Below are 25345 nucleotides of genomic sequence, written 5' to 3'. Positions count from 1 at the left end.
ACTGACAGAGCTGATGTGGGCCATGGGCAGGGGCAGACAGGGCTGCAGAGGGTCCCAGCCCTGCCTCCTGGGTCCGCGAGCTGATGGGGCACCCAGCCCAGGATCTGGGTGGTTTGACGTGACAGCCCTGGGCAGCCACCCCAGGGCTTTGTGGGGCAAGGCATCTTCCCCAGTGCCAGCCGAATGTGGTAAAGGGGGGAGGTTCAGACGAGGCCGGAGGGCTTCCTCGCTGGTGGGGTTGGAGCCCATGGCCACTCAGTCTTTGCCTTCTGAAGGGTTTCATCTGCTCTGCCACATTTTGGTCCAGGCTTGGGCTTCACCAGTGGGGATGGGGCAGGGGCACCTTCTGTGTGTCCGCCGTTCTAGCTGTGGTTACTGTGAGCGAATGACTTCCCCCGCCTGAGCTCAGTCTGCTCATCTGTAGCATGGGGAGAGCATGGGGCAGGGCAGGGCTCATCATTCCTCTTCCCCTGCAAGCAAACTGAGGGAGGCCCAGAGAGGGTCTCTGAGCTCCACTGGTCCACACAGCAAGGTGGTGGCAGGCCAGCCTTCCCAACTCTTTCAAGCTCGTTGGACAGACTGGCCAGACAAACTGACCTGGAGGGTGCTTTTGGCCCCTGGTGGCCACATTAGGACAGTGAAGTGTGATTCCCTGGCACCCCGTTAGCTTCAGCTGCTTTTCTCTTGGTGTTTAAGGGCTCAAAGTCTGGATGTGGAGGGTCCTCCTGGGCTTCTGCTTTCCGTGCCCCCAGCCCACTCTCGCTTAGGCCCCCACCCCACCCCCGGGCTGCCCTCTGCCCTGCAAATCCTTAGTCCTTCTAAGCTTGGGTGCCCAACAGCACAGGGACCAGCCGCGGGTCTGAACTGGAAGGCGTGGGCACTTCTGCGGGGAGGACTTTCAGGGAGAAGCCTGTGGGCACTCTTGGGATCATCAGGAGGCTCTAGAAAGGCTCTGGATTCCGGGTGACTTTTGTCCCTCCTACCCTACCCACGAAGAGAGGCCATGTTGAGCTGAGTGTCCGGAGGCTTCGCTGAGAAGTCTGGGGGAGGCCAGCACTTCCTAAGCTTGCCCGACACAGGGTCTGTGCTGGGCTGCCTCCTTCCCACTCCAGTGGCCTCTCCTTGGCACCATCTTGGACGTCCCCTCCATCGTGTCCATGCTCTCGACTGTGCCGCCTCTGGCCTGTCCTCATCAGAGTGAGGGCCGTTGACATCAGCCCTCCTTTGGGGTGTCAGTCCCACTGTACGGGCGCGGCCAGTCTGGGAGGGCGAGGTGGCAGCGGGCGTAGCCAGGGGAGGTGGCCACGGGGCGCCCTGACCGTCCTGTCCTTCCTTGCAGCCCTGCTGTCCTCCTGGTGTGAGGAGCTCGGCCGTCTCCTGCTCCTTCGGCATCAGAAGAGCCGCCAGAGCGACCCCCCCGGGAAACTCCCCATGCAGCCCCCCCTCAACTCCATGAGCTCCATGAAACCCACTCTGTCGCACAGGTGAGTGGGCGCGTACCTCCAGGGGCGGGCGGGGGGCTGCCAGGTGGGCGCTGGGCAGTGCCCCTCCGGTGGAAGACCTGGGGTGGGGGCCTCTGAGCAGCCAGGAGGATATTCTCTGTTTTTTAAACCCTGGTGGGGTGAGCACTGTCTCTCCCCCATCCCAGCAGAGGTTGAAAGCGCCAGTCTTACCCAGCCTGGGTGCGTTCGTTGTCCCTTCAGTGGAGGGCTGTTTCTTCTTTTAGGTTCTAGACTTTGGGCTGAACATTAACTGTCCCGAACTCAGGGCCTCCCCTTTCTCCTGAGCAGGGCCCTGGGCAAACACGGAGATACACAGGGCCCACAAGGGGCTCAGGAACATCACAGAGCTGGTGCTCCCACCCGCAGGTGGGGACGGAGCCAGCCCAGGCCGGGCAGGCAGGAGCTGAGTGAGGCTGGGCTATCAGCACAGGGGCGGGGTCAGGAGAAGCCCGGGGTCACAGGTGGGAACGCCGGGGCGGAGGCCATCAGACACTGAGGAAGTGGCTGGTCTGCCCGGCACCAGCCTGCGAAGGAGCCCGTGCTCAGGACCAGCCAGCCCTGCAGTTCCCTCGCCGAGCTGGGCCCGCTCTCTCTGCGTGCTGACCCTGGAACAGCAGGGCCTGCCATGCCGTCTGCTTTCCCTCCGCACGTCCCACTGATGACAGGCTCGGGGGGGTATGTTTGTAGTCAGAGCTAGGCTCTCATTCACGACCCAGCCTGACCAAGGCGCCCACAGCCCAGAGCACGCGGCAGGCGACCTGGGTCCCACCATGGAGGTGCTGCCACGAAGTCGGGCATTGGCCATGCTCTACAAATTGAATTAGGGGCTTTTGATTCTCAGAGCTGGGAGGGAGCTCCCTAGGTCCAGCACCCTGCCCCAACACGTGGTTCCCTGCCTCGGTCAGAAGCACTTTGTTCGACAGCAAGCCCACCACCACAGCCCCCCAGGGGCGCTGCCTCGCCACCCCCTCGGCGCAGCCTGTGACCCCTCAGACTCAGGACAGCCCCCCTTCTGTGGGTGTTTCTCAGTGGGGGGCACTCCTGGCATTGGGCCCAGGGCATTTAATGTCTCAGTCCTTGCCCACTCAGTTCTTCTAGGGCCCCCCACCCCCATGTTGTGAAAGCACCTTCACACATTTTGAGGGGTGAGGGTGTCACCCGTGGTTAAGAACCACCACACAGGAAAGGCAAAACCCACCTCTGGCCGCCATCCTCCCCTTGCCCTGGCTCAGCAGAAAGCCGCAGGGCTTCTGCATCTGGACTCCTGCCAGCCACTCTGCACAGCCTATGGCTAAAGGCAGCCTCGACTGCCTGCCTTTATTTTAGCTTCTTACTGCTCTGCCCCGCCGGGCTCCTCCCGCTTCTTGTTGCCTCCCATCTGTCCGTCCAGCCTTTCCTCCTCCGAGCCAGGACCGCCAGGAAAGCGGTCACCGGTGGTGGGCCAGGGCCCTGCGGCCCCATGAGAGGCCTGCCTCACACCTGCTCGGCTGTGACCGTTCAGGCCGCAGAGTGCTGCGGCTCTAGACCCCGGCCAGGCCTTTGCCAGGTCATGCTGAGCTGATTTGGAGGCCTGAGACCGTCCTGTCCTGGAGTTAACCGGATGGAGGGTGTCTGTGCTCCAGGGAACTGCATCTCGCTGGTTGGGGAGGAAGTAAGACCCAGTGAGGCAAAACTGAGACCTGATGGATTGAGGCAGGGTTAGGGGTAGGTGACAGGCAGGCCTGGCCTTGGGGTCAGAAGGAGGAAAATGTCCGGGCTGTCAAGAGGCTGCCCAGAGGACATGGGCCTTGACCTTCAAGGACTTGGTCAGAGAGTTGGGCAGGTGCATTCTGTGAGTTTGAACTGGCTTTCCCTCGGGGGGCTGGGACGCAGTGCTCTTCTACAGATGCCACACTGGTTCAGCTCCCTGTAGGGACCCATGAATGATAGAGGATGCAAAGAGGCGACCTCTCAGAGACGGGAGAGCCCTGTGCCTTGGAAGATTCACTGAGAACTGAGGGATGACCACTTGCTTCCATGGAACGTGACCTCCTCCATTCTGCACCATACCTCCCACCCCGAATGGCAGAGCTAGAAGGGAAAGTGGGCCCAGAGCAGGACAGTGACTTAACCCAAGAACACACAGCCCATAAGGGGCAGGACAGTGCTCTGCCCTTCACTCTGCTGCTGGCCATTCAAGATCAGTGAGGTGGTGTCTGGTTGTTAACCCAACTCTGATCCAGACCTTGCCCTATTTCCCAATTCTGTATGAGGGCAGTTGAGACTGGAAAGAAGTGTCATCAGTTGAACAAGGACTGGTCCACGTCCCTGCAGGCCCCACGCTGAGGCCACAAGCACATTGTGGCAGATGATGGGAGATTGGCCGGTCTCTACTTGTAGCTTCATGAATTTCCCGGGAAACCCCAATAGGAGGCATCACCTTTTAAGTCCTCATGTAACTTCCCAAATAAGAAGGAAAGTCAAGTACTTTTCACAGAGAGGAAACTTTTCAGGCCCCCACCCCCACCGCTGTATTGAATGACTTGGAGGACAGAAGCCCCTCTTGCCCATTGAATTCAGGAGACCCTGGGCCACGGGTGATGTTCAGGATTGGGGCTTGGAGGTGTGTGGCTGTTCAAAAACTCAGGGGTCCTTGTCTTCAGGCTCTGAAGACAAGTAAATAGGAGAGGGTGGGGGTCCCTGGAAGGCCGAAGCCCCAGGCTGTCTCTGGGGGACCCCGTGGCTGTGGTGCCATGGTCCCAGCCACTTAGGGGGAAGGTTACATGGAGGCGGGCGCCACAGCCCCCACAGTGACCCGGACGTGTTGCCAACAAACATTTCTGCCTTCCTTCTCAGATTTAAATGACTGGTTAAAAAAGCCATTTGTGATTAGCACATTGTCCATATGCAAATCAGTGCTGCAAAAGTAATTAAAAGCTTAATAAATCTTGTTTACACGCCTAACTTAATTACCAGTCAAAGCCCGCTAGAGCTGGGGATGACTCCAAAATCAAGGGGTGCCGCCCTTCCTCTTCCGGGGGAGGGGTTTGCGCCCCCCCCAGAGGAGAGGTGCCCAGGTGTAGCAGGTGGGGGGCACAGGCGCTGAGCCGGGCCGCTGGGCATGAGTGGCCACCCTGCCCTCTTCTGGCAGGGGGACTTTGGGCAGCTCTGTAACTTCTCTGTGCCTCAGTGTCCTCATCTGTAGCGCTAGAAACAGCAGTGCAGGACCTCCAACATGCCCACCGCCAGTGGACCCTGACGCGCTCACTTTGGTCAGCTAACAAAGAAGGGCTCCATCAGAGCTGACCCCCCAGCCTCCTCCTTTCCTTGGTCCCATCATACCACCTTCGCCACGTTCATGGTTAGCTGCTTTTGTGGAGCTGGACCCAAAGCTCAGGTTGTAATAGGTCCTTCTTCTTGCCCCCAGAAAATTAAAAAAAAGAAAGAGGGAGGGAGGGAGGAAGGAAGGAAGGAAGGAAGGGATTGAAGGAGCCATAAATCCTGCCCCATCGGTTCCAGATTGCTAAGGTACAGCATCTTTTCCTTTCCTCCTTCCTACTGAAAAAATGTAAGACCCTCTAGTATGCAGTTAGCTGTGCAGGTCCCTCTACGTTTCACCGCGGGGAGGGAAGGAAGCGGCCCGAGTCATTGTGATGATGGAGAGCCCCGTTAACAGCTCCCCTAAATGAAAGAGGGTGGGAGCTTCAGCTCCTCACTGGCTTGGTGTTTCATTAGTGGTAACTCTTCAGCCTTGCATGGAGACAGGACCAATATAGCCACATCAGGGAAATTAATTCGGGTCTGACAATACCCTTAATAGGAATTTGTTATTTCTCCCAAATAAAGTGGCTGTTAGAAGTGCAAGGGAAGAAATATCTCAGCCCTCCCCACCTCTTCCCTCCATGAATGTCTGTGTAGACACTGCTTCAGCAGGTCCCCGGGAGCCAGGAATCAGCACTCCCCTCTTGCTGGGCTTTACTCATTTTCTCACATTTAGCAAACATCAGTCAGTGCCTATGGAGCTGCCAAACAGACATGTAAATCATCTACTCTAACTGCAACGTGAAAAGCTCTTTTATGTGACAAAAGAGTTGAGGGAATAGAGGAAAACGTCCTTGGTTCTGCTTAAGAGAATCACAAAAGGGAGTATCCAGGCTGGGCTTTGAAATATAGGTAGGAGTTCACTAGTGACAGGATGGCAAAGGAACACTAAGGAAAGCCTCAGAGGCTTGGGAAATCTGTTCAACAAGCAGGAATGATAAGAACACCCCCTCTCATAGCATTTTTGCAAAACTTGTAAGCACCATCATCAAGTAAATAGGGGTACCTGCACACAGTCATGCTGCAGAAATGGAGAGAAAAGTGTAAGTACAGTTTAGCAGGGACTGTGTGCCAGGCACTGTGCTGAACTTTACCTGTATTCGTATGCTTCATCCTAGGAGAGAGTTAGTCCCATTTTACAGATGAGAAAGTTGAGCTGACTTAAGTGATATGTCCGAGGTCATAGAAATCGTCAGTGGCTGAACCAAGGCTTGACCCCAAAGACTCTTAAGTTTAGAGCCCAGATAGTTAGCCACTGTGCCGCAGGGCCTCCTTGTGCCATCTGAATACTAGCCTCACAAATGTTTAGTCGGAGTCCCTGAGTATTTGCTAGGATACTCTCTGCAGGCCAAAGCTAATGATTTGATGGATAGAGTGTTGTTGTTTCTTCCCCTGGGTCACTGTTTGGGTTTTCTCTGCAGCCAGTCTTTGAGACTAAACTTTACATGTCCTCTGTCCCTTCATGCTGGGTGGCTTCCCCAAGAACCCTCGGGAAGCTGTGCCCCTTCTTGGAATTCTTGGGGACTGCTAGATGTCCCTCATAACATGTGCCCCCTTGCATTATCACCACTTTTTTTTTTTTTTTAAGATTTATTTATTTATTTGAGAAGGAGGGGAGGGGCAGAGGGAGAGGGAGAATCCCCAAGCAGACTCCCGCTGAGCACAGAGCCTGATGCAGGGCTTGATCCCACAACCCTGAGATCATGACCTGAGTGTGAAATCAGAGTCGGCTGCTTAGCCGACTGAGCCCCCCAGGTGCCCCTCCCCATCTTTGTGCAGGGAGGTGCTATCCTACCGAATCCTTAGCTCCCTGAAACAATGGGATGTGGTCCAGCCCACCTGGCAGTCTTGCCCTTGACAAGCCCTGGGACATTGGGAGCCTCAGCTCCTATGGATGCATCTGTTGAGCCCACTTTAAGGGATTAAATGAGTTCTTAGGTGGAAGTCCCTTCACGTAGCTCCTTGCTTGTAGAAGCCACTCAATAAATCATAACAACAGCAGCGGTCAACAGTTTCGGTGCCCGAGGTCAGCTGCATGTGGTCATTTTGCCTTACATGTGGGAGCTCACTCAATCCTCACGACAGCCTTCTGAGAGACGTACTGTTATCATCCCATTTTACAGATAAGGACACTGAGGCATAGAGAGAGCAAGTAGCTGCTTCATTAGCTTCCCTCTGTCCCTCTCCCTGGAGGGCAGGACTCACTTCCTGGGTGCCAGCGCCCATGGGGTCACAAGCACACTGTAGGTGCTTAGCCGTCAGGTTTAATGAATGGACACAGTTACTCATTCTCAGGCATCCTTCTGAGGAGAGTATGGAGAGTCGGTGTTTCTCTCTGGCACTTTGGTTAGCAAAGGCTTTCCGAGCCCCGTAGGTGTGTGGTGACATCATGCCAGGCACAGGTAGCCTAACTCAGGATTCCTGGGGCAGAAGGAGAAAGGGGGGGGCCTCTCATTTGGGCCCCCACTCAGGCCCTACGAATGTGAGGAACAAGTGGAGCTCAAGCCAGTGAATGTCACAAGGGCTTCCTGGAGGAGGTGGCCTTTGGAAGAGAAGCCTGGGAAGGATGAGTGGCACGGCTGAAGCATCCCAGACTAAGATTAGGCACAGAGGCGGGAAAGCAGGTACCTCCCTGTGAGGAGGTGCTTGGCAGGCAGAACACTGCCGAAATTCCACGTGGCTACTGGGACCGGGGCCTCTCTGGGTAGACTAGGGTTCTTGGGGCGGTTTTGGCTAGACAGGCCTGCAACTGGGGGCAGCTGTGGCACGAGACTGGGCTATGGGGTTGTACACCATGGGGTGTACCCACTGGGGGTGCACAGAGCTGGACAGGATTACTAAGACTGGGATTCTCACATTCCAGGGGCCCTGGCCTCCCTCTGAACTGCAACCAGCTATGGAGAAGAGGAGAGAAGTGGTTCCTAGCAGGCAGTCCCCAAATGCCAGGGACCCCTGACCCGGGCTGACCTCATCTGCAGGTCAGATAGTACTTGCTAGAGGAAGGAAGGGCCTCAGGACACCCCCTTCCCCCATAGGCCCCCTAGGCCTCCCCTTCATCACCCTAGGCCCCCTCCCACCTTGGTAGGGCCCAGGAGCCGGGCTTGCCCTTGCTCCTTGGGCCACAGGGAGCTGGAGCCGGGCAGCCCCCCCGGTGGTGGTGTCTGAGTCCCAGCAGAGGCGGCGGCAGGGCTGACTGCCAGGGGCCTGTGGGGGCGAGAGCCTTCGCTGCGACAGCAGGAGCCGTCTCCCCAGGAGATGAGTCACAGCCGTGTTGGTGCGGCTGCCACTTCTGCTTCTGCAGCAGGTGTGAGTGGGGGCGAGCGAGTCCCTGAGACCGCCCCTCCACGCGCGTGCCTGTCTCTGCCCCCGCGTGTGCCCGGCCACATGGCAGCAGGGTGTGCGTGCAGACACACATCTGTGTCCCTGGCCACACGCGTGCACTCCTGGAATAGGCCCGGGGTGCACCTTCCAGCCAGACGGTGGGCATGCCCAGTTTGGGAACCACGGTTAAGTTTGCTTCTCACCAAGTTTCGGGTGGAGGGGACGAAACAGGAAGGAGCTGGTTTCCGCCCACAAGGCCCACCCACGGAGCCGTAGGGCAGTCAGGAGCGTGTTTGTGGGCCTGTGCAGTATCCCGGTGAGCCGGGGCCTCCCCAGCCGAGGTGGTGAGGCAGCAGCTACCTGCCCCCACCCCCCGCCCCGCCCCGCCCCAAGCTCGGGTGGGGCCCTGCCAGGCTCCAGGGGCTCCCAGAGGGCTTTACTCCTGAGCCTGCCAGGCACATTCTAAAAGGACACGAACCAGGGGCGCCTGGGTGGCTCAGTCGTTAAGCGTCTGCCTTCGGCTCAGGTCATGATCTCAGGGTCCTGGGATCGAGCCCCACATCGGGCTCCCTGCTCAGCGGGAAGCCTGCTTCTCCCTCTCCCACTCCCCCTGCTTGTGTTCCCTCTCTTGCTGTGCCTCTCTCTGTCAAATAAATAAATAAAATCTTTAAAAAAATAATAATAATAAAATAAAAAAATAAAAGGACACGAACTGGACATCAGCCTGGAGGGTTGATGGGAGTTGTGGGGCAGAGAAGACACACACTTGTGCTCTGTTAAATTGCTGGGGGTCCTGTGTTCCATCCTGTACACCTAAGATGAGGGCCTCACAGGACAGCTGGCATCTAGGGGTCTCCTCTCTGTTGGATTAAACTATAGCCTGCAGGGCCTTCCTTCGGGATGCTGGTGTGCCAAGGCCCGGGACCAGGTGGCACCCCAGTCCTCCGTGATTTCTCCCAGGGAGGCCTCCAGCCCAGCCATGCTCAGGAGCAAGCTCATCGCTTCCTTCCCTGTGCTTCTCCAGCCCTCCTGAGCTCTCTGGGCTCCCGGGTCCTGCAGCCTTCCCAGATGAAAGTGTGAGCTGTCTGTCAGCTTGGCGGGTGCATCTGGGCCTCACCCCCTTTTCATTGACCCACGCCATGTCTGGCCGGCAGGAGTAGAGGGTAGGCAGGAGGTCTGGGTTTCCGAGGGCCTCTCCTCTCCCCTAGAAATCATGAGTAATGCCCAAGTCTGTGTCCCTTTCTAGTCGAGTAAGCCTTTTTGTCTGCATGCTCCTCTTTGAGCCTCATCAGGCTTACGCTACCAAGGCCTGTGTTGTTCAAACCTCCTTGACCTGAGACCCACAGTAAATGTGCATAGTGCACCATGACCCAGGGTGCGTGCACACTCACACATAAAATCAAGACACTGAGGAATATTATTTATTCTTACCATGTGCTCACGCTTAACTATTCTGTTTTATTCCGTTTTTTTCCCCTCGTGCTGGTTTGATGTCATGACCCAGTCGTGTTTCATGACCCACAGTTCCAAAAACTCAGAGAGCAGAGTGGGGGAATGCCCTTCTTAGGCCCATTTGACAGAAGAGGGGACTGTGTGCAGACAGGCGAGGGAACTTGGACCCTCCCTGAGCCAGGACGGGACAGGATTCGTACCCAGGGTACCAAAAAAAAAAAAAAAAAGCCAGGGCAGGAGGAAAAGGGAGTGGAGGGGTGGGGCTGCTCTTACTGCAGGAGGTCAGGGCAGGCCCCTCCAGAGAGGTGGCTTCTGAGCAGAGATAGGAAGGAAGCCAGGGGCTGGCCGGGCAGAGAGGGTGTCCAGGCATAGGGCGAGCAAGCCTGGGCAGACGGTGACATCACCCCTGCAGGGCCCTGCCCGCCTTGGCTACGTTGGCTGCCGAGGGCTCTGCCCGGTCTGCCTGTCACGCAGGAGGGTGCCTCCGTCCTGTGAGTCCTGACCTCCCGGCTGGCTCCCAGCACCTCTAGGGCCAGGCCTGGCTTGCCTGCTAGGCCGGGGTGTAAGTTCTCCAGGAGTGAGCGAGCACTTTTGTCTTCTGCTCACTTCCTGTGATGACAGCACAAGCCAGACAGAGGCATGACGTGCTTTCCTACCCCACCAGCCTCCCCCAGGCCCCCTTCCCCCGGCCTGGTACCCAGCAGTGCCACCTTGCAGGCCTCCCCGCTGTCGGGAAGCCGCGCAGGGCTGGTACAACAGATGTGGGTGCTCTGCGTTTCTGCTCCCTTGGGGGCCACATCTGGGATTGTGTCTCCGTGAGAGGTGCCAGGGAGTCAATGCAGAGGCAGTCCCAGCTCAGCACTCCTAGGGGCTGGGACCCCAGCACTTTCTTCATGCTATAATCTGGACAGCCCCTTCCCTCTCCCCGGGGGTCACTCTTCACAAGTACCATAGCAACTAATAGAAAGGCATTATTGAGCACCTACTGTGTGCAGGGCAGGGTGTTGGGCCTAAGGTTAAGTCCTTGCTTCTGGTGTTTGGGGGCTTCTCAGGAGATGTCACCAAACAAGGTGGGTGCTTCTGGGCCTAGCAAGGAGACAGGGGAGACGGGGCAATGGGGCAATGGCTGGGGTGCTCCCACAGAGGTGGGAGCCAAGCGGGGAGGCAGGGTAGGGTGGGATTAGCCAGCAGGGTAAATCATTCTGAAGTGTGTGAGTTCGGACTTTGCCTTGTAAACACTGGGAGCCATTGGAGGTCTTTGATTGTGGAGAGCGTCTTGGGTGTTTGAGGGAGCTTAGCTTGGCGGGGACGTGCACAGGAGACTGGGGTGGGAGCAGGGGAGGAAGCATGGCAGGCAGGCCCGTACCTGTGATCCAGAGGCAGGAAGGAAGAGTGACGTAAGGAACCTCTTGCCAGAGGCCACATCAGCTGGACTGGGTGGCCCACCTGCTACAAAGGGTTGGGAGGAAGGGGGAGGAGGCGGGCTTCAGACTGGGGCCCTTCCGATGTTTTCTGAGAAGGGACCGGGAAGTTCCAAGGGGAAGCTGGTACGGGGAAACCAAAGCTCTTTCTGGAGAGCCACTTCAAGTCAGAGCGTGGTGGAAGGAGGAGCTCAGGTGGGGCCTGTGGGGCTCTCTTCTTCCTCCGTAGCGTGGCCTGTGGACTTTGGGCTCAGGTGAGGCAGACAGCCATGGGGGTGGTACTTCCACAGCGATGGGGGGAGACATGGTCACTTCCAGGGTCTGCCACCACGTGAGGTGTGCCTGTTCTGCATCGGACCCTGTGCCAGGCCTGGGGGGTCTAGAGCTGATGGAGATGGGGGTCACCTGGGTTTGACTGGGAGCCATGGAGGATGATGGGGTGATGGGGCCCTCCTGTGTATGCAGTCCCTGAGGATCCCCCCTCTGTCTCCCTCTGCAGTGATGGGTCATTCCCCTATGACTCTGTCCCTTGGCAGCAGAACACCAACCAGCCTCCCGGCTCCCTCTCCGTGGTCACCACGGTTTGGGGAGTGACCAACACATCCCAGAGCCAGGTAAGAGCCTGTCCTGCCCCCGTGCCGCAGCCCCTCCCCCCCCCCCCAGCAGGACCATCCCTTGAGCCCTGGGGCCTTTGGGTCATCCTCCCATGCCAGTCGACCTCACACTGCCCAGCTGGAAAGACCAGCTCTTGGGGCACACTCAGCCGTGGACATGCCGCTACCCTCCACGCTTGCTCAGGAGGGCGGCAGCTGGCCCCTAGGCAACCGTCCCCATCCGAGGGCCCTTCTGGGGGAATGACTTTCATCTGACCGAGAGCCGGGGGTTCTTCCCTAGCCCACGTTTACTTGGGTTAGATAAATAGGAGAACTTCCTGGGTGTTATTGGCCTCAGGGCTCCAGCGTCTGGGGTCTTTGACCGTGGGTAACCTGGGTTAGATTTCAGCAAAATGGTAAGCTTTCAGCTTGTGACAAACCCCTCCCCCACCCCCCTGGCCACCCCTGCCTCCCGCTCTCACCCCTTCCTCTTTCCTCCACACCTTCCTGTCCAGCCTGCTCGGCCTCTGCCACAGCTCGGGGCTGGTGGCCGCCCCCAAGGGCACCCCTGGGCTTCCCTGCAGTCTCAGGCCACAGGGGCCCCTTGGCTGGGATCCTGCCACCCTCCAGAGCTGGCAAGTTGGGTTTCTCTTCGCCCTGACAAAGCAGCAGCCCAGGGCCACCATGTATCCCAGCCTCTGGGTACCCAGGCCCCTTGGCAGAGGAGGGCCGAGAAGTCCAGTGCCTTCCACCTGCCACTGAGGGCAGGACCAGCCCCTCCTGGTTCCATCACAGGCCGGGGTTCTCATCCCCTTTGCTGCTGGCTTCCGGGGCTGTGTTACCCCCTTCAAAGCATTTGTATGGTCTGGGGACAATTCATGACTCCACTTTCTCCCCCTTTCCCTCTGCTCTCCCCGTTGTACCATTTCAACAGCCCCCCATGTCTCCTCTTTCCCTCCCATGGCCCCTGGGACACCGCTTGGGTGACAACCACTCTCTGCCCACAGGTCCTCGGGAACCCTATGGCCAATGCCAACAACCCCATGAATCCAGGCGGCAACCCCATGGCGTCGGGCATGACCACCAGCAACCCCGGCCTCAACTCCCCCCAGTTTGCCGGACAGCAGCAGCAGTTCTCGGCCAAGGCCGGGCCCGCTCAGCCCTACATCCAGCAGAGCATGTACGGCCGGCCCAACTACCCCGGCAGCGGGGGCTTCGGGGCCAGGTGAGCAGCCCTCGGGAGCGGCTCTGGCGCTGCCCTTCCCCTCCGTCCCGGAGCAGGAGTAGGGTTGAAACGCCAGCCCTGTGCTTTTGGCACTACTCGTGCTCTGCTGTCCCCTCCGTTAAAGGGACACAGCGAGTGGGTGAGACACTAACACAGCTGGCTGGTTGTGATAGCCGCCAGGCCCCTGGTGCTGGAAGGCCCGCACTCTCGTCCCCCGGAGCGGCCCTTCTGTGCCGGTGTCTGTACATGGGGCTGGGGGGGGCAGACGCTATGAGGGCGGGGCCGGCGGGGTCAAGAGCTGCTCCAGACAGGTGCAGGAAGGCCACCCTGCCCCGCGGGCTGTTCAGGCCGTACCTCCAGGTTCGAGAGGAGCTGGGGGGGCGGGGGGTGGGGAAGGAACAAGGAGCCCCAGGAAGATGCTGCAGGATGTGGGGGCTGGGCAGAGAGGCACCCCGTTCCTCCTCTGCCACCCTGCCCTGTCCAAGGCCACCTCTTTGGCTTCAGCCCACCATCCACCAGGGCCCGTGGGCAAGGTGCTCGGGGTTTTGTGAGGCACCGTGTCCTCCTCCAGAAGTTGGGCTGCCCATGGCAGCGAGGTGCAGTGATCTCGTGCCCGGGAGAGTCCGTGCCGGCCAGCACCCCACCAAGGGCTTCGGGAACACAGCAGCTTGCCTGTCGCCAAGGGGCACGAAGAGCTGCCAACCCGCAGGGGCCCCTCTCCCCTTCGGGTTCGGGGTCTAGACGCCTCCCTTGTCCGTGAGCTGGGGGCAGGAGGGCATGGAAGGACCCGTCTTCTCCCTCCCAGCCCAGGGCTTACAGTGGGTTCATCTTTAGATTCAGGCAGTGTCTAAGTCTCCCCTTCTTCTCCCTTGCAGTTACCCCGGGGGTCCTAATGCCCCCGCAGGTATGGGCATCCCTCCGCACACCAGGCCGCCCGCTGACTTCACTCAGCCCGCGGCAGCTGCCGCAGCGGCTGCAGTAGCAGCAGCGGCGGCCACGGCCACGGCCACGGCCACGGCCACTGTGGCAGCCTTGCAGGAGACGCAGAACAAGGATATAAACCAGTATGGACCGGTAAGGGCCCCACTAGTCGCGGTCCAGCCTTGCCCCCCCCGCGGAGTTGGGGTGTTGGTGCCATGTGTGCTGGAAGAGCTGATGGTGTCAGGGTGCATCTGGGTTTCCTTGGAGGCCTGTGGACGGGTGTGTGTTAGGACGTGGGTGTGTCGGCATGGTTGGGTGTGGTGCGGGGAGGCCGTCTGGGTGCTTGCGTTTGTTCTGCGTGGGTTTGTGGCTCATGCGTGTCTGCAAATGGGGAAGGAGGTTCTTTATCGCCCTCTGGGCACCTGCTCACCAAAGCGCGGGCTCAGTGCCTAAAACGCCTTGTCACCAGTCTGTCCCCGTGGTGGCTTCTGAAGACCATACACTCCTAGTCATCCCATCTGTGGATTGAGCCCAGGTCCCATTTCTGCTCCCCTGACCTTCAGGACTGGTGGGGTGTGAGGAGAGAGGGTTCCCTGCAAGAATGCAGGACAGAGGAGAGGAGGTGGGGATTGTAGGAAGGGGACAGCAGGGCCTGTGGGCAGAGGTGGGAGCTGGGACTGCCTCAGATTTTGTGGATGGAGGGCGTGTCTCCACCGGCCGAGGGCGGGGCCAGGGCTTCCAGGAAAGGGGCTCCTGCCTCCATCCTCATCCCCCTCCATCCTCCCGTGCCCCTCCCCACCTCTGCACCTTCTTCCCCGTTCCCTGCCTGCCTCCCTGGAAATGCTGCCTGCTCTCTGGAGTGACTGCACCCCACCCCGTTAACACCCCTTGGGCTGCATCTTTCCTGTGTGGCCTGCAGAGGGCAGTGGTGAGCCCAAGAGGCCAGACATCCCTTGGGGCCTGGTCACCAGCTGCAACCACACAGGAAAGTGCCCCCCGACCCAGAGCCTCCCACCTCCCCCACCCTTCCCTCCCTGCACTTTCAATGCATGTGGCATTTTATTCTTTTTTTTTTCTTCTTCTCCTGTTGAAGGTCTGTTCCTCTTTCCAGATGGGTCCCACCCAGGCGTATAACAGCCAATTCATGAACCAGCCCGGGCCGCGGGGGCCTGCCTCCATGGGGGGCAGCATGAACCCCGCAAGCATGGCGGCTGGCATGACACCCTCGGGGATGAGCGGCCCTCCCATGGGCATGAACCAGCCCCGGCCGCCCGGCATCAGCCCCTTTGGCACGCACGGGCAGCGGATGCCCCAGCAGACCTACCCGGGCCCCCGGCCCCAGTCCCTTCCCATTCAGAGCATAAAGAGGCCATACCCGGGAGAGGTGAGTGTGACAGGAGGCAGGTGGTGGCCAGGGTGGGAGGTGGGGAGCACCCAGGGCTTGAAAACAGAGGGGCTGTGGGCAGGACCTTGGAAAGGGCAGGAACTGACCAGCGCCAAACCTGGACCAAAAGTCTGAGCCTTAGGATGGAGGAGTCGGGCTCCTGGCTTGGAGACCAGCTCTGCCATTTCCCAGCTGGAAGTCCTTGATCAAGTCCTGTCCCCTGCTGGAGTCATGGTTTTTCATTTATAAAAGACGGTGCCGATCCAGCCCACCTCCTGGGGCTACTTGGGAGATGTGAACGAGGGCCAGACGGGAAGCACTTGGCCCCGGGGCCGGCGCAGGCAGCAGAAGCTGTTAGCGTGGTGTTTGGTCTCGGCACAGACACGGGCCCAGTGACTTTGGTAAGGAGTGAAACCTCCTTGGGTCCACGTTCCTCACCTGCACACGAGGGCTTCTCACTTGCAAGAGTAAGAGAGGGGACAAAACCCTGCAGATATCTAAAGGCTGTGCATGTCGGAGAAGTGACTGGAAGGCAGACAGTGTGCTTCTTAGGGCTCTTCTCTGTCAACTGTCAGCTGCTCTTTCGGGAGGAACACTGTCTCATTGGCTGCCCAGTCAGCTCAGCCAAGGGAAAGGTAAAGATTTAAGGAAGTAAAACCCACACCTGTCCTCTGGGAACCCAGACTTCAGCAGGAAAGGGGATCACCTTCCTGGAAACCTGTCTAAGCAGGAGCCCATAAAGCAGTGATGCACGGGGGTATCCGGAATTCAGCATGAGGTCAGAGAAAGAGGACTTCCTGGAGGGGGTGTCATAGGGCCTTCAGTGAGCAGTGGGAAGAATTGGCAGCAAGTGGCCTGTCTGGGTAAGGCTTTAGTTCACCTGCAAAAGACACAGGGACCCTGGAATCCTGGCCCAGTGCGCACTCCTCAGGAAGCCTGCTTTGATTCCTTACCTAGGCAAAGCTCCTTGCTGAGTAGTCTCCCCAACAGCTCTCTGCTCGCCACCCATTCTCAGACCGGCTCTCCCCGGCCCCGACCCTACTTGCCTCCGAACTGTGGCCTTCAGCTTGACCTTACAGTGGGTTTAGAGTCCAGAAGTTAAGTTCCTCAAAGGTCTGTGTGATTCCCTCAGCATTCACCCTAGCTCGGGCTTGGCCATTGTTGGCAGTGTCCTGAATCCAGAAGGGGAGAGGTCAGAGACCTCCTCAAACACCCGGGAGCCTGGCTCAAGCCCAGACACTCCTGGATGGCGTTGGTTCAGGGAGGCACCAGCCAGAGAAGGACAGCGGCTCTCAAGGTCCTGGCTGTCCTTGGGGGGAGGGGGGGGTTGATGCTCAAGCTCCTGGCCTCACTCCCACACACAGCCCCCACAGGAGTTCTGGGCCCTCTTTCAGGCCCTCCATGCTCAAACTCCCCGCGTCCCTGCTGGCTGGGCTAGAGATGCGTCTGCAGACCCAGCCTTGGGGTTGCCGGCACCTAAGGAGGTGATCCCAGGAAAGGCAAGGCAGAGAAATTCCCAGTCATTGCTCCGATGTCCACCTGCACCTGTGGCATGCTCTGGCGAAGGCACAGCCCAGAGGCCTTGAATTATTTCTACTCAGTCATCCTCTTCATAGGACGCCGATGCTCCCCAGCTACAAAATGCCTGGCACTGGGCTGGGACACTGGGTGATCACAGCCTGCGTGGCCTGACCCTGCCTGGGAAGGTGGGCCTCACCTTGCAATGGCACGCTTCTAGAATCTCTGAGCCATCGAAACATTGGGGCAGGTGTCGGGTTGGCTGGTCCCGCCCAGGACTCCTCTTCGGTGGCCTGACGGGCCCCCACCTGCACTCCTCTGGTGATGTGGCAGGAGCCACACTGTCGCATACAGCAGCCACCGTACTGCCACGGTATGAGTGGTGGAGTTCCTCAGCACTGACACGGACACCTCCCATCCTCCACCGCTTACCTCTGGATCCTTCTCTCATTTGCCAAGGGAGTATTATGGAGGGTCTGCTCTTTGCCAATTGCTGGAACACAGCCAGGACCTCGGAGCCTAGAGGCAAGAGAGACGGTTTAAATAGATAAGGAGCTTCAGCAGACCTCGCAGGATGTCATGGCCTGGAGTGTCTGGGTGGGAGGTGGCCCTGAGGGTCACTTAATCTTACAGAGGGGGCGGGACGGCTGCAGGGTGGACATCGGCATGTCAGGGATCACTTTGTAGATCTCCAAGGACAAGGATCCTGCCCCTCCCTTGAGCTGTCTCCTCTCTCAGTTGCCTGTCTTGAGAGGGTTGTCTGGAACCTACACAAGCCTGCTTCTCCCAACCTCTGCACGCATGGCCCAGAATTGAACATCAGTGTGTGCTGTTCAGTGTGGGGTGTGGGGCCAGGGCCTCCCATATTCAGCCTCCAAATGCAGCGGTTGAGGGGGCCATCTTTCCGGAAGCACATCCCGTTGTCTGCATTCCCCTGCCACACACCAAGTGCTAGGAGACACATGAAGGGGGCTTTAGAATCGAGCTCCCTCCTAATGGCATGAATGAGAGGCTCTGAAAGTACCCTCAGTTCGGGGGGCAGGGTACTCAGAGAAGACCGCTTCACGGGGAGGTGGCCCTCGAGCCAGACAGACAGAACGTCATGTCCCTGGATGTCAGGGCAGCCTCTGGTGCCGCCCCCCCTCTCTGGGTGGAGAAGGCAGTTTGTCGGTGGAAAACAGCCGGGACGAAGGTGAGGGGCCGGTGCACGCCTGGCCTTCTGGTGAGTGGCTTAGCTCCGAGACACTGACCGCCTTTCTCCTCCTCTCTCTGCTGCCACAGCCCAACTATGGAAACCAGCAATACGGACCAAACAGCCAGTTCCCCACCCAGCCAGGCCAGTACCCTACCCCCAACCCCCCGCGGCCGCTCACCTCTCCCAACTACCCCGGGCAGAGGATGCCCAGCCAGCCGAGCACCGGGCAGTACCCACCCCCCACGGTCAACATGGGGCAGTATTACAAGGTGAGTCCTACCACCCCACCCACCCCTTCCTTCCTCACCACCTCATATCCCCACCCCCACCTGTGTCATCTTGGTCCTGTGTGTCCCCTGAAGTCACCAGGAGGCAGGCAGAGATCTCCAGATGTGTCCTCGAGTGCTCAGAGCCATGGCCAAAATGTCAGGCTGGCAGCTCTTGGTTCCCCATGAGTCATGGGGCTCAGACAAGGGTTTTCCCCTTCCTTTTTACTGTTTACAGCACACACCAGATGATCATAAAGGAAACACGTCTTTTTTTTTTAAAGAAAAGCATCCACTTGGATATATTAATATTACCTTCTAAACCTTTGTTTCCCTACTGCACGTGGGCATCAGTATGTTATATAGTTGTTATTAAGGTTGTGATTTTGAATCTGTTTCTTTCACTTGACATGAAATCAGGAGCATGTTACTTATTGCTACAGAGTCTCTGTGGTTCTCACTTTTTAAGGGTGCCTCACCTTCTACCGATATAAACCACATCATATTTTATTGTCCCCTTCCTATGGGATGTTTGCGATGCTCTTGGTTCTTCACTTTCGAAGTAACACCGTGATGAATATTTTTGGGCACATAGCTTTTCCCTTCTTTGGGATTATAAAGTTCATTCTCAGGAGTGCAGACTGCTCTGGACACACTTTACATTTATTTGCCCAGGAAGCATGCTAACTTCCATTACCACCCACCACTGCTCCAACTTTAGCATTCTAGGTGTTTCTATTTTTGCAAACTCTTGCTATATAACTAGCTGTGGACAGAGAGACGAAATCCCATCCCGGGGCGGCGGAAGGGGTGACCTGCTCTACCCCTGTCCCGCCCCACACCCCAGCACTGGACGGGCCTCGTCAGCATCCCCTGTATGACACTTCTGGCCAGTTTTCATATCAGGAGGGAAAGCTGGCTTCTGGGAGCTTTTCTGCCTTCCACTTTCAACGCGTTGTGTATCTTGCTTTAACAGCCAGAGCAGTTTAATGGACAAAATAGCACCTTCTCGGGAAGCAGCTACAATAACTACAGCCAAGGAAACATCACCAGGGTATGTTCCCGTTTTCATCGGGCATACTTGTGTGTCTCAGGGGCCCGGCTGCCCCCACCCCAGGCCCGCAGGTGGGAGCGCACTCCCAGGTCCTCAGCTCTGGGGCACACTGATGCCCAGACAAAATGCACAGGTCCAGGCAGGTGGGCCGGGGATGAGTAAGGATTAAGAGCAGAAGGGAGAGCGACCTCCTGGGGAGCCAATTGCCCAACGTGCTGCAGGCCCGACTCCCGTCTGAGGACCCTGCTGGGCTGGGAGTGGAGGGTGTAGCTTAGAGCAATGATGTAGGCAACCAGAGACCTCAGTGCTGGCCAGCGTAGAGGGATTTCCAGAGGGGACCTGGCTCTGCTCCCTTGGGGGAGCAGGGACCATAGCCCCAGGGCTGCGGGGCGGGTGGGGTGCACGTCCGTAGCCAGAGTCCCTCCTATCCCTGTGACCCCATAACCTATGTACGGTTTCTCTTTTCCTCCAGCCTCCTAGGCCAGTTCCTGTGGCGAATTACCCCCACTCACCTGTTCCAGGGAACCCCACACCCCCCATGACCCCCGGGAGCAGTATCCCCCCCTACCTGTCCCCCAGCCAAGACGTTAAACCACCCTTCCCACCTGACATCAAGCCAAATATGAGCGCTCTGCCGCCACCCCCAGGTGAGTGCCCCACCTCCTCCCTCTGTCTGGCCAGCCCCACCTCCTCCCTCTGTCTGGCCAGCCCCACCTCCTCCTTCTGTCTGGCCAGCCCCACCTCCTCCCTCTGTCTGGCCAGCTCCACCTAGGGCCCTGCGGTGGGCCAGGAGCCAGGGGGCTTGGAAGTTGGACTGCCTGCGGGGGCTGGGCATGTGGAAAGGGCGGGAGGGCTTGGAAGCAGAGAAGCCCCACCCGCAAGGGAAATTTGGGGTGGAGCTGGGCTGCCAACAGCCCTGAGCTGCTGGAGGCTGGGAGCAAAAGCAGCTCCCAGTTGTGGAGAGGGGCTGGGCGGAGGAGTTTGGGGTTTCCAGAATAGGTAATAGGTGCGGTCAGAGGGAAGTAGAGCCAGGATGAGTGGGACATGGGACGCAGGGACGGTGGGGTGGGGTGGACTGACAGAAGCAGCGGGCTCCCTGGTGTGCACACAGGCAAATAGCCCAGCTTCTGTGGCCCTGTTCACACACACACACACACACACACACACACACACACACACCTGCAAGTCCCCTGAGTGTGCAGCTAAGAGTGCGAGTTGTGTGTGTGGGGGGGGAGCTCCACTCACAGCCCCGGGGCCCATGCTCCTGTGTGCCCGTGGTGGCCACGGGCGTGCGGCTAACCCAGCTCCTCCTCCCCGCCCAGCCAACCACAACGATGAGCTGCGGCTCACCTTCCCGGTGCGGGATGGCGTGGTGCTGGAACCCTTCCGCCTCGAGCACAACCTGGCCGTCAGCAACCACGTCTTTCACCTGCGGCCCACGGTCCACCAGACACTGATGTGGAGGTGAGCGTCATGCTGGGGGCGCAGGCCCAAGCTGGGTGGGGGGAGGCGTCCGGTGGTGACGTCCCCGGCCCAGGCATTGCCCTGAGCAGGTAATTGCAGCATCTGCCGGCGGCCTTCACCTGTTCGGTATCATTGACTGGGCCCCGCTCTGGGCAGGGTTTGGGGGATGTTGTGGGGAACCTGCAGGCAGGCCTTGGCAGGTATAGTGGCCCAAGGGCAGGGAGCAGCTTTCGCTCAGTGTAGTCCTGAGAGAGTGGTCAGGGATGACCTCCCAGAGGAAAAGGGGGCTAGCTCAGACCCAAAGGCCCGTAAGGCGGTCTTCCAGGAGGGACGCTGGGCTGGCAGGAGGAACTTGAACATGGCTTGTTGTGGCTAGAGCCAGAAAATAGAGGAATGAGGCTGGGTTGGGCAGGACCAACAAGCCCTACAGGTTTCCAGCAGTTGGCCACTGAGCCAGGCCGCTGCTCAGACATCCAGACACACCAGAGGACAAGGGCGGGAGGTCCCTGGCTGGGCCAGGCCCTGTGTTCTCTGCCTTCTACACCTGACCTCCCTTGATCTTGTCAGTGGGCAATGCTTTTCCCATTGACAATGAGGCCAGAGAAGTCGATTAGCTTGGGGGAAGTTCTCACAGCAAGCAGCAGAGCTGGGACTCGGGCCCAGTTCTCTTAGATGCCAGAACCCATTGGTGTCCCCATCCTCGGTCCTTCCTCCTCACGATGCCCTGCCACCCCTCTACCCAGAGTCTCTCAGCCACCCAGTGGGCACCCGAAAGACACAAGATAGGTCTGCACTGGGCACGTACACACAACTAACTCAGTGCCTTGACCACGCCAAGTGAGCTTCGGTGGGGGCTGTAGACAGAGCTAGGTGGGTGGAAGGGCGCAGGAGCTCAGGTGCTCAGGCAGGAGGATGGAGGGACCCCTGTGCAGAGGCCCTGCTCACCCATCCCTCCTTACCCGAGTGCCCTCGCCTGGGAGGCATCCCGTGGCCCTGGCCTGCTTGGTTTCCACACTGCCGGGTTCATGAGGATCCCCTTCCGTGCTGTATCTTTGGTGCCCAGCTGGGCGGGGAACTGAATCAGACACGGCCCAGGCCCGTCCCAACTGGAGTCTGGGTGGGACATCGTCAGCCTCCCAGCTGGTCTGGCCACATTAGTGTCTGTCCTTTTTGTCCCTCTCTCTCTGTCCTGGGAGAGCAGGTGTCACCCTGATAGGGAGGGGTCTGGAGGAGACCAGCCGAGCAGTGGGGTGTGGCTGGAGTGAACGGTGTGAGGGAACGTGGGTTGTCGGGACAGGTTTTGACTGGGGATGTGGGCAGGGGGGCTATCCAGGGTGGGAGAGGACAGTGCGGGGAGGCGGGAGCAGCAGTGGCAGCTGGGGACGTGGGGCCCTGAGGGCTCAGGCTGTGGTGAGGTGGAGGCGTGCTGCCTGGCCAGGTGTCACCGAGCCACGGGCAGCGCCGTCTGAGCCACGCCCCGCCCCCCCCCCAAGGTCGGACCTAGAGCTGCAGTTCAAGTGCTACCACCACGAGGACCGGCAGATGAACACCAACTGGCCAGCCTCGGTGCAGGTCAGCGTCAACGCCACGCCCCTGACCATCGAGCGCGGCGACAACAAGACCTCCCACAAGCCCCTGCACCTCAAGCACGTATGCCAGCCGGGCCGCAACACCATCCAGATCACCGTCACGGCCTGCTGCTGCGTGAGTGTGCGGGCGGGGCTGAGCGCAGGGCGTGGTCCGCAGCCTTGCCCTTGCGGCTCTGTGCGCATCCCCATGGCCACTGCAGTGATCTTTGCCTCCATGCACGTGCGGCGGGCCCCCCGGGGCTGTGGGATAACCTTCAGAGCCACCGAGCTCTGGCCGTAGACATGGCCTTTCCCGCTCTCACGCCACAGCCCCCATCCGGTCCACACACCCGCCTCAACTTCCTCCTGCGGGCCCCTCCTCCTGGACACCTTCTCCCCGTGTCCCCCATCTTCCACTGGTGAAGGTCTGTGTGCCTCGAAGCCAGGCACTGTTCCGGCTTCACTCACAAGAAATTTTTATATTCTGATCATCTTTTGACCCAGACCAACTCCATCAAGTCTGGAGTTAACTTTCTCCCTTCTTTCCCCAACCCTGCTGTCCTAGAATCGAGTGTGTATGTGTCCCTCCGATCTGTGACCTGCTCTGGACCACATCTGAGCCACTCTCCTACACCCCAGAGATCAGGGCCTGGTACACAGGGCTTGCTCAGGGATCCGTGGGGGAGTAGATTGCCTGCCCCGCTCTGCTGGCCTCTGTGGGGGACACAGGAGAAGGAAAGTCACTGATCCTGCACTTACAAGCATAGGGACACCAAGGCTACCTAGAGACGGGAGTCACAGGATGGGGAGTACTGTCAGAATGAAGACCCTGTAGGGGCTTGTGAGGGTATACAATCCTGGAAAGCTTCCTGGAGGAGTGAGAACAGGGATGACACCCTCTGGCAGGAAGGGTGGAGGACACATGATGGGGAGCAGTGCTGGGCGAGGTCAGGAAGTGAGGCCAGCTCCCGTCCTGATCCCAGGTGTCCCATAACCTGACGCCAGGGGTGTTGTGGTGTCAGCCTAGGACCCAAGCAACTGTCCCAAGTGGTGACTTCTGCCTGGGTCTCCAGGCTCACAGGTCCCAGGACACATCCTGGGACAGAGTAACATCACTATGAATCAAGGGCCCTTTCCTGGGCTTGGCCTTCAGGGGCCTTCGGGCACACGTGGAGGGGGGGCATAGGGGAGCCGTAGGGCGGGGGCTGAGCACACACTCTCTCCTGGCAGTCCCACCTCTTCGTGCTGCAGCTGGTCCACCGGCCCTCCGTGCGCTCCGTGCTGCAAGGCCTCCTCAAGAAGCGCCTCCTGCCCGCCGAGCACTGTATCACAAAAAGTGAGTATGGGGGCTCAGGGAGCGAGAACCAGCCCCAGCCCATGTTCATCGTCCATCCGTGTTCCTCATCCACCCAGGACCAACCTTAGGCTCTGTGCACAAACCCCGGGGCCCTAGTGTCTCTTGGCACCATTCCCCACCCCCAATTCATGTCCCTCTTTCTGGATCTGTGGGGATGACCAAATGAGCATGGCCTCTGAGACCTGCCTAGCCTGGACGAGCTGGATCACAGCACAGGGGATGAGGCAAATTAAAAGGAAACACCATGCTATAGACAGGCCTGGCAGGCTTCCTGGAAGAGATGATCAGCTAGAAGATCACATCTAGGAACGGGACAAAGGGGATCTTCAGCAGAAGGGAGGCCTAGGGGTGGTTTCCCGACTGGCCTCCCCACCTCGACAGCTCGTGGCTAAACTAGGGAGAGGGACTTGGCTCAGAGTCCAGTCCTTTGGAGGAGACACCCAGGTCATTAGTGAGGGGCACCACAGAGGGAGGTGCCCCACGGCTCCTCCCTCTGTGCTGCTTCACGTGACCTCCTGAGCCCCAAGTTCCCGCCAGGCACTGGTCCGTTCTCATCTCCACCCTTGCAGAAGTGAGTGCAAGAGCGCCGGGCCCAGAAAATCAGTGGGCAGTGGCATTCTGGGTTTCTGCACGTGTGGTAGGCAGTCCCCCTTCCTAGGGAAGGCGGGGCCTGTTCCGCAGAGACTGGGGAGCTGACATGGTGACCTCTAGGGACACATGCCTCCCACACATGGCACGTGGGGGCTGCCGTCCCGGAGTGCTGGGTGACCCAGGGTGCCCGGAGGGCCAAGCTCCCCTCTGATCAGGCCGGGCTTCGCCAGTTATTCCTGGGGCCTCCCGGTGTCTTCGGGGCGGTAGAGAAGCGGGGTGTGTTTGAGCCACAGGAGGGGGTGCTATGTGTGCGGGACCGCCCCGTCCTCCACATCCACCTGTGCCTCCTGCCCCCACAGTCAAGCGGAATTTCAGCAGCGTGGCTGCCTCGTCGGGCAACACGACCCTCAACGGGGAGGATGGCGTGGAGCAGACGGCCATCAAGGTATCCCTGAAGTGCCCCATCACATTCCGGCGCATCCAGCTGCCTGCTCGAGGCCACGACTGCAAGCACGTCCAGGTGAGTGGTCCTGGCTGGGGCGGCTCCAGGGGGAGCGGGGTGTGGGCCGTCCGGCTGGGGTGCTGAGGGGAGGCAGAGGGGCCAGCGGGGCCTGGCTCTGATCCACAGAGCACTCTGTGGCCATCGGCAGCCAATCGTATTCACCCACCCCAGCCATCGTTTGTCCTTGGAGCATCTTCTCCGTATGCCCAGGGCTCGGTTCCCAGGGAACCGATTTAGACAGTCCCTGTCCTGACGGATGTCGGGCACCAGTTGGAAGTCCTGCACATACGGCCACAGCTGGTTTGGAGCCCGAGAGTAGGGACACTTCTGCCTGATCACTGCTGTGTCCTGGGGCCTTGCCCCCAGCGGGTGCTCAGGGAATGAGTGACTCTCACAGTCTGGGTTGCTGCAGTCGGGCACTGTGCAAATGTGGGCGGCCTGGGTGGGTATGATTCCCTGAGGGGGGCACTGCTCAGGAAGGACTCCCAGAAGAGGGTACAAGGAGCTTCATGGTGGGGCGGGAGCTTCCCTCTGGGAGAAGAGTGTGGGCACAGAGAGTCTGGGCTCTTGATTTGTCTGACACACGTTGACGCACTGGACTGGATGTGATCTCGGTGCCGGGGCTGGGCTGACGGGGAGGCTGGCATCCACGCCGTCCCCAGCCTCCGTGAGAGGGGCCATCATGTGTCAGGGTCAGTGACGGGCATGCCA

General features: G+C 59.2%; 1 protein-coding gene across 11 annotated transcripts in view; it reads left to right on the top strand.

Moving 5' to 3' along the window:
- ZMIZ1 (zinc finger MIZ-type containing 1) overlaps window positions 1-25345 on the top strand; it is a 235027-nt gene that overhangs the window by 198100 nt on the left and 11582 nt on the right. For 10 of the 11 annotated variants that reach the window (XM_036089818.2, XM_078077519.1, XM_036089817.2 and 7 more), the window contains 12 exons: window positions 1340-1484; window positions 11496-11610; window positions 12597-12814; window positions 13690-13888; window positions 14829-15119; window positions 17919-18101; window positions 19075-19152; window positions 19625-19799; window positions 20475-20616; window positions 22110-22320; window positions 23415-23520; window positions 24492-24652. In XM_036089818.2, the coding sequence (XP_035945711.1) occupies window positions 1340-1484; window positions 11496-11610; window positions 12597-12814; window positions 13690-13888; window positions 14829-15119; window positions 17919-18101; window positions 19075-19152; window positions 19625-19799; window positions 20475-20616; window positions 22110-22320; window positions 23415-23520; window positions 24492-24652 (2024 nt within the window). The remainder of the gene's footprint in view (window positions 1-1339; window positions 1485-11495; window positions 11611-12596; window positions 12815-13689; window positions 13889-14828; window positions 15120-17918; window positions 18102-19074; window positions 19153-19624; window positions 19800-20474; window positions 20617-22109; window positions 22321-23414; window positions 23521-24491; window positions 24653-25345) is intronic. The other variant, XM_036089815.2, reaches the window with a different exon arrangement.

Source organism: Halichoerus grypus, chromosome 7 (genome assembly GCF_964656455.1).
Source record: "Halichoerus grypus chromosome 7, mHalGry1.hap1.1, whole genome shotgun sequence".
NCBI classification, from domain to species: domain Eukaryota; kingdom Metazoa; phylum Chordata; class Mammalia; order Carnivora; family Phocidae; genus Halichoerus; species Halichoerus grypus.
Note: the sequence above shows the minus strand (reverse complement) of the source record. Positions and strands in the feature narration are given on the sequence as shown.